We start from the raw sequence: 12,228 nt of genomic DNA on the forward strand, positions 1-12,228 counted from the left end.
GGATGAGTGACCAGGTTGAAGTAAAATTTAAGAGCTATCTGAGCCAAACTTGCATGGATGATGCATCACATGATTAACACTCTCAAACTTGCTTCAGATGCTGGATATGACTTACATTTTCTGGATGAGTGACTAGTTTAAAGTTTTTAGGTAAGTCCATTCCCAAGTAACTGCAAGCCCTATCGGACCGAAGTTGCATAAATGTTCCATCTAGGGATGCACACTACTAGATTATTAGTTTGGGGCTTTGCTTTACTTAAAGAAAACATTTGTTGAGGTGAGCTCTGTAATCTCTGATTACCTATGTTTGACAACTTGAAAGCATGAAAATGTAACAACGAGGGAAAGCAATGATTGCTTGTTCTTTAAAACATGCAATAATAGTTAATTAAGTTAGAATAAATGTAAAATAAATATACTTTGTTGTTGTGACAGAAAATTCCTTTTTAGGTCACCTGAGTCACTCAGGTGACCTATTGCTATCTGTTTTCGTCCGTCGTCGTGCGTCGTCCGTCGTGCATCGTGTGTTAACATTTGAACATTTTCAGCTTCTTCTCTGAAACCGCTGAACCAATTTCAGCCAATTTTTGCATATGGCATCTATGTGTGAAGGGGAACAAAATTTGTGAATTTCATGGTCCCTGCCCCCCTGGGGCCTGAGGGGTGGGGCTAAAACCATCAAAATTAATGCAATCTTTAAAAATCTTCTTCTTTACTCCTGGACATCAAGCAGTCAAACTGTTGACATGATTGTAATAAGCATTGAGCCCTCTACCAAAATTGTGAAATTCATGGCCCCAGGGTCAGGGGTTCTGGTGCTAGGGCGGGGCTATATAGATCATATAGTGAAAGTGCATTATTTCTTTGAAAATCTTCTTCTCTACTCCTGGGTATTATTGAAACTAATTGAATACATAGTTATGATAAGCAAGGGTGACTCTACCAAAATTGTGAAATTCATGGCCCCAGGGTCAGGGGTTCTGGTGCTAGGGTGGGGCTATATAGATCGTATAGTGAAAGTGCATTATTTCTTTGAAAATCTTCTTCTCTACTCCTGGGTATTATTTAAACAATTTAGATACAGAGTTATGATCAGCAAGGGTGACTCTACCAAAATTGTGAAATTCATGGCCCCAGGGTCAGGGGTTCTGATGTTAGGGCGGGGCTCTGTTTATTACATAGTGAAAATGCATTAATGCTTTAAAAATCTTCTTCTCTACTCCTTGGTATTATTGAAACAAATTAAATACATAGTTATGATAAGCAAGAGTGACTCTACCAAAATTGTGAAATTCATAGCCCCAGGGTAAGGAGTTTGGTGCTGGGGGGGGGGGGGGGGGGCGGGGGGGGGCTATATAGCTCCTACAGTGAAGGTGAATTATTTCTTTGAAAATCTTCTTCTCTACTCCTGGGTATTATTGAAACAAATTGAATACATAGTTATGATAAGCAAGGGTGACTCTACCAAAATTGTGAAATTCATGGCCCCAGGGTCAGGGGTTCTGGTGCTAGGGTGGGGCTATATAGATCGTATAGTGAAAGTGCATTATTTCTTTGAAAATCTTCTTCTCTACTCCTGGGTATTATTTAAACAAATTAGATACAGAGTTATGATCAGCAAGGGTGACTCTACCAAAATTGTGAAATTCAAGGCCCCAGGGTCAGGGGTTCTGGTGCTGGGGGGGGGGGGGGTATATAGATCATATAGTGAAAGTGCATTATTTCTTTAAAAATCTTCTTCTCTACTCCTTGGTATTATTGAAACAAATTAAATACATAGTTATGATAAGCAAGAGTGACTCTACCAAAATTGTGAAATTCATAGCCCCAGGGTCAGGGGTTCTGGTGCTGGGGGGGGGGGGGCTATATAGATCATATAGTGAAAGTGCATTATTTCTTTGAAAATCTTCTTCTCTACTCCTGGGTATTACTTAAACAAATTAAATACATAGTTATGATAAGCAAGAGTAACTCTACCAAAATTGTGAATTTCATGGCCCCTGGGTCAGGGGTTCTGATGTTAGGGCAGGGCTCTGTTTATTACATAGTGAAAATGCATTAATGCTTTAAAAATCTTCTTCTCTACTCCTTGGTATTATTGAAACAAATTAAATACATAGTTATGATAAGCAAGAGTGACTCTACCAAAATTGTGAAATTCATAGCCCTAGGGTAAGGGGTTCTGGTGCTGGGGGGGGGGGATATATAGATCATATAGTGAAAGTGCATTATTTCTTTGAAAATCTTCTCCTCTACTCCTGGGTATTACTTAAACAAATTAAATACATAGTTATGATAAGCAAGAGTAACTCTACCAAAATTGTGAATTTCATGGCCCCTGGGTCAGGGGTTCTGATGTTAGGGCAGGGCTCTGTTTATTACATCTAGTGAAAAAGGATTAATGCTTTAAAAATCTTTTTCTCTGCTTCTGGGTATTATTTAAACAAACTAAGTACATTGTTATCATAAGCAAGGACACCTCTTCCAAAATTGTGAAATTCATGGCCCCAGGGACAGGGGTTCTTGTACTAGGGTGGGGCTATAAAGCTCCTACAGTGAAGGTGAATTATTTCTTTGAAAATCTTCTTCTCTGCCCCTGGGTACTATTTTAACAAACTAAGTACATTGTTATGATATGCAAGGATGCCTCTTCTAAAATTGTGAATTTCATGGCCCCAGGGTCAAGGGTTCTGGTCAAAAGGTGGGAGGGGGGCTCTATTGATTATATAGTGAAAAATCAAAATTTCTTTGAAAATATTCTTTTCTGCTTCTGGTTAAAAAGCAAAGAAGCTAAGTATATAGTTATGATGAGCAAGAGTGCTTCTTCCAGAGCAGTGAATTGCATGACCCCTGGGTCAGATGTGCTGGTATAAGGGTGGGGCTGTTGATAATGTAGTGAAAATGCATTAATTCTATTAAATAATCCTGTCAGCTCCTTAATGTTAAGCAGTTAAACAAAGTGATTACTTATGATGAGCAAACTTGAAACTTCTGGTCCCAGGGTGAGAGGCTCTGGTGTTTCTCGGTGGTGAAGGGAGGGGGGGGGGGGGGCTCTATTGATAATATAGTGAATCTGTAGTGAAAATGCATTATTTCTTTAAAAATTTTCTCTGCACTTGGGCATATCAGAGGCAAAAAGTGTAAAAGTTGTAATAAGGAAGGGTATTTTTACCAGATTTTTGAACATCTGGACCATTTGGTCAAGTGTTCTGGTCCTAGCCAGGGCTCAATTAATTTGCATTCTACTGAGAGGAGTTATTCCCCTTTGCCATTTACTTTTGATAATTAATCATTGTAAATAATGTACTTGAAAAATTAATAAAATAAGAGAATTATGCAAGAACTTTTATTGTATAATACAAAAAGTATTTTCATAGTTTTAATGATCATGTGGACTTGTAAGTAATAGATAAATAAAAATGAGACAAAAATAACTTGTCTTATTAAATGTTCATCAAAGACCAAGAGAGGCCAATGTAAGAGATTACAACAAGGAATTAAAATAGTACAAAAGCACTGATAGTTTGTTAATATACTATATGGTGATAGTGATAAATGGGGAACAGATTAGAACCTAATTTATGAACTGTTAATGAATAGTAGACTAATTATTTTGTTGATCCTGATCACCCTATTTTTCTTGCTTTTGGGCATCAAAGCTTCACCTTTCATTTCATTTTAATACTCTATGGATCCTCTAAATTGTTGTATTGTACTCAGGTGACTGTTAAGGCCCTTGGGCCTCTTGTTGTTCTATCAGTGTCTATTTTGATGTTATTTTCACAATTGAATTGGTATTGGACCCATTCCCAATCAGTAGAAAAAAAAATCGCTGGGCTGCCAATGAAAGAAAATTGGGAAAATACTGTTAACTTAAATCTAGGGTAAATGAATAGTTTTGACCAAGTGTAAACCTGTAAGGCTTGTAAAACAACATCTCCCTGAACTGCCTCTTGTATAAATTTTATTGGTTATGTTGTACATGTATTAACATTGAGAATCTCCCTCAAAGCAGGGCACCCTGTGTGTTTACAAGATTTTGTTTCTTACCTTTAGTATTTTTATATACCGTAAAGGGACAATCTCTACAACTTGACAAAAACAGAAAATGATATCAAAGTATTGTTATGATTGACAAAGAATTCATGTATATTTGCCAAGTGATTGTGTTTAAAATAATTCTCAGAAGGAAAGGTTACACCAACCATTCAACAGCTACATAAGCACATAGCATTATTCACATACATTCATACCTTCATCTGGTTGGGACTAATTGCCCAAATGGGATATAAATTTATAGTGCAAAAAAGTTTTTTTTTATACAGCTATAAATATTTTGAAAATGAGGAGTAACTTTTGGTTAATAAGTTCTGTATCCTCACTGTTGAGGTATTCTCTATTGGAAAGTTGATGGTTTTTTATTACTCCCTTATGATATGCCTAATAAAGCAAATCAGAAATTGACTAAATGTAGATCCAAACCAGGTCTCACTTTGATTGATGTTAGGTCTGATGCGATATCATAGATATGTTTGGGATGCACAGATGGTATTTTGCAATGAAAAGGCTATTAAAATGCCCAATGGCATGCTATTAACTTAAAGCACATTTATCACCTTTATTACCAGATTTATTTATTCATTCAAAGTAATATTTTAGTAGTACAGTATTTGGTTAATATGACGGAACAAAACCTGCATGATTCGACGTCACAAAACTCCCTTTTATCTCAAAAATGCTCATAACTAAAGTAAACTTTAATTCCTTTTTTAAAAAAAAAAGTAATTACACTTAACTTTTACTTAAGAAAAAATAACAGAATTTACAGATGCAAATAATTCAAAATGAGATGTTTATATATTTTTCATATACATGCACTTATAAAATTTAACTTCAGGGGGCAAATGGGATTACATCATGTGACCCTTATGACAATATTGATTTTTTATACCCCCGCTCCGAAGGAGAGGGGGGTATACTTTTTTACCCTTGTGTGTCTGTCTGTCTGTCCGTCTGTGTGTCTGTCTGTCCGTAACAAATTTTGGTCGCAGTTTTCTCAGCAACTACTCATTGCAGAAGCTTGAAATTTTAGCACAATCTTTGTTTAGGCATGCCATATGGTGGGATCTATTTTTGTACAAATTCGATGTCAACTTCCTGTTTATCCGTGCGTCTGTCCGTACCATACATAACAAATTTTGGTTGTAGTTTTCTCAGCAACTACTCATCACAGATGCTTGAAATTTTAGCATAATCTTTGTTTAGGCATGCCATATGGTGGGATTTATTTTTGTACGAATTCGATGTCAACTTCCTGTTTATCCGTGTGTCTGTCCGTACCATACATAACAAATTTTGGTCGTAGTTTTCTCAGCAACTACTCATCGCAGATGCTTGAAATTTTAGCACAATCTTTGTTTAGGCATGCCATATGGTGGGATTCATCTTTGTACTAATCTGATGTCAACTTCCTGTTTATCCGTGTGTCTGTCCGTACCATACATAACAAACTTTGGTCGTAGTTTTCTCAGCAACTACTCATTGCAGATGCTTGAAATTTTAATACACTCTTTGTTTAGGCATGCCATATGGTGGGATTCATTTTTGTACGAATCTCATGTAAACTTCCTGTTTATCCGTGCGTCTGTCCGTACCATACATAACAAAGTTTGGTCGTAGTTTTCTCAGCAACTACTCATCGCAGATGCTTGAAATTTTAGCACAATCTTGTTTTGGCATGCCATATAATGGGATTCATTTTGGTACAAATCCAATGTCAACTTCCTGTTTATCCCTGCATCTGTCTGTACTATACATAACAAATTTTGGTCGCAGTTTTCTCAGCAACTACTCATTGCAGGTGCTTGAAATCTTCACACAATGTTTGTTTAGGCATGCCATATGTTGGGATTCATTTTTTACTAATCCAATGTCAATTTCCTGATTATCACTTTGTTTATCCATAACTGAACTTGTGTATTCACATCAGAGCGGGGAATTATTAGTGAGCATTGGCTCGCAGACTTCTTGTTTTAATGTTTAGATTACAGGGTCGATTACATTTTTTTGGGGGGGGTTCTAGGTTGGTTTGTTTAACGTCCCTTCAAGAATTTTTCAGTCATATTGAGATGCCACCACATGCGAGTGGAGGGCTGCGAATTCAGACCTGTACTGGGCACTTATGCCCATTGAACAGTGAGGATCTTTTTCATGCATGCACCTACTGCAACAGGGGATCTTGGTTAATACAGTCTCAAGCGAAGGGAAGGTCTCAGTGTCCCGCAGTGGGATTTGAACCTGAGACTTAAGGATCAACTCCTTACTCCGCAACTCTAGAATAAGATTTAACCACTTTTGTTACCATGTGGGCGACAGACACAAGAATGAAAATATAATCTAAACAAAAGTACTTCATCATTGTAACAAATAAATTAAGACGGAATCAAGTTCTTATTTTTTTATCAGGAGAAAGAAATGAAGCCCATGTCTGATGCAGAAAAACAGAAACTGACTCAACTGCAGCAACAAGCAGCACAATGGCAACAGCAACAAACTTGGACACAGCAACACAGGGCAGGACAGGGATGGGGTCAACAACAGGGAGGTATGCAGCAACAGGGTGGCATGTATCAACATGGAGGCATGCAGCAGCATGGTGGCATGCAACAACAAGGTGGCATGCAACAACATGGAGGCATGCAGCAACAGGGTGGCATGCAACAAGGTGGCATGCAGCAGCAAGGAGGCATGCAACAAGGTGGCATGCAGCAGCAAGGAGGCATGCAACAACAAGGTGGCATGCAGCAGCAGGGAAGCATGCAACAACAAGGTGGCATGCAACAACAAGGTGGCTTGCAGCAACATGGAGGCATGCAGCAACAGATGTCTGGAGCCTCAGGTTGGTTTTCACAAAATTTGTGTTTATATATATGTATTCTTGTGTATTTTTACAGAATAACAACAAAGCTTATGAAAAAATAAGTCATTCTATTAGACAAAAAATCATTAGTTAGTTTCTCACTCCAAAAATTTCAACTTCAAATGTGGCAGGAAGATTTTTTTTAAATCAGGTGATATCTCTCTTATCAACAGATGATACCAATTGAATCTTTTCTATGTTTTACTTTTATGTTATCTAATAGTCAATTTTATTTTTATAATGTCAAAACTTTTTTATATATAATTATGACAGAAGAAATAACTGATGTATCTTATAGAAAGAGCTTTTTAGAGGCACTGCAGAAAAAGGGAATAAATTTTCTTTTTAAACTTTGAAAATTATCATACATGTCAACCTACTATGGTGAAAAAGGGGGAGATTCAGACATCAAAAGAGGTAGCATTGGCGCAGTGTTTTACGCTTCGAGTTTGAGATATGTTTGTAGATATTGCCTCAAATGACTACTGAAGTAATTAAAATAAAATATCAAGTGCTATTTTAAAAGAGGACAAAAACACTGTTTACATAAATTACACAAATAAATATTTTTAGCAAAAGATGTCATTATATAATTGAGATCTAAAACTTTTTTGTATTTCGTTAAAAAAATCTGGATTTCCCGGGATGACAAAAGTGAAAGTAGAGAGACAGACCTATTTTTGTATTCATATGAAGCAGAATTTATTCAAATTCTTAAACACAAGAAAAAGAAATCTCTTGCTGTGGCCTTCAACTCAACATTTAGATATATCGACAACATATTACCAAATAACAATAATTATTTCCATTCATATGTCGATAGGATATATCCCAGTGAGTTTGAAATAAAAGGTACCACAGAGTCTGACACATCTGTTTCATATTTATATATTTTACCAGAAAAAGATGTTAATGGTAATCTAACAACAAAGCTTTATGATAAATGTGATGACTTAAACTTTTCTAACAACAAAGCTTCATGATAAATGTGATGACTCAAACTTTTCAATCTTCAATTTCCCTTACTTATGCAGCAGTATGCCTTAATCACCTGCAAAGGGGATGTATATCTCTCAGTTGATTCAATACACAAGAGCATGCTCTACGTATGAACAATTTCTAAAACGAAGTAAGTTCTTGACAAACAAGCTGATGAAACAAGAATATCAACAGTCTTGTTTAAAGTCATCATTTCATAAGTTCTATGGTCGATACAATGACCTCGTCAGCAAATAAAATCTATCAAGTCATATTCTGACAGACATTTTTAGCTCACCTCGACGAAGCTTATGCTATACCTCCGGCGTTAGCGTCGGCATCCCGGTTAAAGTTTTAGAGCAAGTCCATTCCCAAGCAACTATAAGCCTTACCTGGACCAAACTTGCATGGATGATGTATCTAGGGATGGACACTACCACACTTGCTTTGGATGCTGGATCTGACCTAGATTTTCCAGATGAGTGACCAGGTTAAAGCTTTTGGAGCAGGTCCATTCCCAAGTAACTATTAGCCCTACCTTGACCAAACTTGCATGGATGATGCATCTAGGGATGGACACTACCACACTTGCTTCGGATGCTGGATCTGACCTAGATTTTCCAGATGAGTGTCCAGGTTAAAGTTTTTGGAGCAGGTCCATACCCAAGTAACTATAAGCTCTGCCTTGACCAAAATTGCATGGATGATGCATCTAGGGATGGACACTACCACACTTGCTTCAGATGCTGGATCTGACCTAGATTTTCCAGATGAGTGACCAGGTTAAAGTTTTTGGAGCAGGTCCATTCCCAAGTAACTATAAGCCCTACCTGGACCAAACTTGCATGGATGATTGATCTAGGGATGGACACTACCACACTTGCTTCAGATGCTGGATCTGACCTAGATTTTTCAGATGAGTGACCAGGTTAAAGTTTTTGGAGCAGATCCATACCCAAGTAACTATTAGCCCTACCTGGACCAAACTTGCATGGATGATGCATCTAGGGATGGACACTACCACACTTGCTTCGGATGCTGGATCCGACCTTGATTTTCCACATGAGTGAATTTTAGCCATATTTTAACCATTGGCAAATTAGCATGGATGATGTAGCTAGGGATGGTCACTTCCAGACTTGCTTTGGATTCTGAATCTGACCTACATTTTCCAGATGAGTGACCAGGATAATTTTTTTGGAGTAGCTATATAACATTATGGCCTGTTATGATTAAACTTGCATAGATGGTGCATCTAAGGATGAAAACTTCCAGACTCACTTTGGATGTTGGAACTGACCAAAATTTTCTTGATTAGTAAACAGGATAAACATTTTTTGAACAGGTCTATTTCCAAGTAACTATAAGTCGTACTTAAACCAAACTTGCATGGACACTGATCTTGGGATGTACACTAAATAAAAAAAAAAATGTGAAATTTGCCTTACTTAAAGATAACATTCGTCGAGGTGAACTTCGTAATCTTTGATAAGCTATGTTTCATACTAATTGTTAAGCCATTATTTACACACTGAATTGTCGACGGATTTTTCTGTTATTTACTGATCATGACAAGGAGCACACGACTGGTGTGACCAGTTGGCAGGGGATGCTCACTCCTCCATGGCACCTGATCCCACTTTGTTTTTGAAGGTCCGTGTTTGCTCTGCTCCCAATTTGTATTGTTTTCATGGACTTTGAGCTTAAATACTGTTCATTATCTCCATATTTCATGAATGCTGATTCCCTTTTCACTTTGATGAATGAAGTCACACGTTTTCATCTAGGTTCTAGAATACTGTGTCTCCCTTTTTCTTGACAGGATGTTGAGGAAATTTGTCGTTACTAATGTAATCGAGGAGATGTGTGCACCAGTCATCGTCAGAACGTGTGCTTGAAATCTGTGTTAACATCAGTATGAAAAAAAGGCATTTTATGCTCCTTAGTATTAAAAAAAAAAGCATTTTATGCTCCTCATTATGAAAAAAAAGCATTTTATGCTCCCAGTTCAAATCATGCGAGATCATTACAATCCACCAAGATTTTATGACCGAGTGGCTTCAAAATGGCTACCCAAGCGAACCAAAAACAGATTTTGTAGAAAAGCTGCAGATATTTTAATAAAAGTGGTAGGTGGGAGATGGCGTAGAAAAGCGGTAGACTCCTGCCTAAAGTGGTAGGGTTAACGTGTGAAAATACGCTAGCACATAGACAGGGCTCTAATAGTGACTAATTTAGTCACTATGGCGCCTAAAATTTTTGATTGGCGCCTAAAATTTTTCTATAAGTCGCCAAATTGTTTTCTTAGGCATGTCATGGGTCCCTATATTCTATTAACTTTTAAAGTTGGCGCCGTACAAAAATGGCCTGGGGACTAAAAATTTGCATTGGCGACTTTTTTTTTTTTTTGATAAGGTGCCAGCTGGCGCCTAAATTTTAGAGGCCATTTAAAGGCCTGATAGAGAAAGCTTTTATTTACAATATCTTTCAGCTCAATCTACACTTTATGAAATTAAAGCTAGAAATGGTGTTCTATTGTTAGTTACTGGTATAATTGTTCATTGTAGGAAATCTTCAACAAAGGATAGAAGCTGTTTCACAAGAGGAGAGAGATTTTGATGTGCAATACCAGCAGTGGAAGAAACAGTATGATGACTGGAGGGAACAAAATCAGAGTAAGTAGGAATCAATGATGGGAAACTCGGGAAATAAGAAATCAGAGCAAGTAGGAATCAATGATGGGAAACTCGGGAAATCAAAAATCAGAGCAAGTAGGAATCAATGATGGGAAACTCGGGAAATAAAAAATCAGAGCAAGTAGGAATCAATGACGGGAAACTCGGGAAATCAAAAATCAGAGTAAGTAGGAATCAATGACGGGAAACTCAGGAAATCAAAAATCAGAGTAAGTAGGAATCAGTGACGGGAAACTCAGGAAATCAAAAATCAGAGTAAGTAGGAATCAATGAAGGGAAACTCAGGAAATCAAAAATCAGAGTAAAAAGAAAATTTAACCCAATCACAATGATGTACAGTTAGATTTATATATAGCCCAAACACAACAATGAACAATTTATTTTATATATAACCCTTTCATTAAGATGCACACTTAATCTTATGTATTGCCCATTCACGATGATGTACAATCAATTTTTATATAGCCAATTCACAGAGATGTACATTTGGTTTTGTATTCTTAGATCATCCAAACAAAGATCAATTTCATCAATATGAACAACAGTGGATGTCATACCAAAAACAAATGGATGATAAAAGGGCAGACATTCAGAGACGAAAGCAAATGCTATATCAGGAACAGAGCCAGACAGGTGCTCCTCAGAGCCAGGCAGGTGCCCCTCAGAATAAGGCAGGTGCCCCTCAAAGTCAGTTTGGAGGCCCTAGAGGTCCAGGTCCTCGGGGAGGAATGAACCAGATGTCAGGACCTAGAGGTGCCCAGATGAATAGAGGAGGTCGACAAGATTTCCGTCCAAGAGGCCCTCAGAATCAGATGAATCAATTCAGGCCCCAAATGAATCAAAATCAAGGACCCAGAGGTAACTTCAATAACAACTTTCAAGGAATGAATCAGGAGGAGGATTATGAGGAGAAAGGAATGGATCTGGATGAGGATGAAGATTATGAAGAGGAGGGGAGCCAGTTGATGAACCAGATGAATCAGTATGCACCTCGAGGACCACATGCTGCAGGCCCTCGTGGGCCTCGACCAATGGGAGGAAATGATAGATTTGGTGGAGGTCAGGAACAACAGAATTTTGGTCGAGGAATGGCAAGAGGTCAGAGACCTCCAAGAGGTCGTGGTGGAAGAGGTAACCAGCGAGGTGGAAGGGGAGGAGGTCCTGTCCCTCTGATGAGTATGGATTTCACAAACCAGGACCAGGAGGAGGGATTTGATGGAGGGCAAGATGAGACAGGAGAGGAGCAGTATGGCAATTCTTTTGAGAGAAATCCAAATAATGTTCCCATTGGACAAGGCAGGGGTGGACCTAGGTTTGGGTTTAATCGTGGACAAGGAGATGCAAGGTTCAGATTCCAGAGAAATGATCCAAATCAACAGAACCTCCAGCAAGGCTTCAACAACCCAAATCAGAATCAGAGGTTTGGTGGGAGGAACATGCAGAATCAAGGACCAAGGTTTGGATTTCCTGGAAATCAACAGAGCCAGCAGAGGGAGGGATGGACAACACAGCAGGAGGAGGCTAAAAGTCGACAGCAGCCCTGGCTTCAGAAACATCTACAGGGAAGGGGAGGAAACCAGTCCACTGAAGATATGTCACAAGAACTGAAGCAGGAAATACAGGAAGGGTAAGTCA

General features: G+C 38.2%; 1 protein-coding gene across 1 annotated transcript in view; it reads left to right on the forward strand.

Moving 5' to 3' along the window:
- The window catches only part of LOC133176481 (neurogenic protein mastermind-like), a 40,574-nt gene that overhangs the window by 8,285 nt on the left and 20,061 nt on the right, over window positions 1-12,228 (forward strand). Inside the window, exons 2-4 of the mRNA XM_061311603.1 lie at window positions 6,466-6,898; window positions 10,465-10,572; window positions 11,098-12,220. Coding sequence (XP_061167587.1) covers window positions 6,466-6,898; window positions 10,465-10,572; window positions 11,098-12,220 — 1,664 coding nt within the window. The remainder of the gene's footprint in view (window positions 1-6,465; window positions 6,899-10,464; window positions 10,573-11,097; window positions 12,221-12,228) is intronic.

The sequence above is a fragment of the Saccostrea echinata genome, unplaced genomic scaffold (assembly GCF_033153115.1).
Source record: "Saccostrea echinata isolate AGI-Se365-2 ecotype Australia unplaced genomic scaffold, CSIRO_AGI_Sech_v1 ptg000002l, whole genome shotgun sequence".
Classification (NCBI taxonomy): domain Eukaryota; kingdom Metazoa; phylum Mollusca; class Bivalvia; order Ostreida; family Ostreidae; genus Saccostrea; species Saccostrea echinata.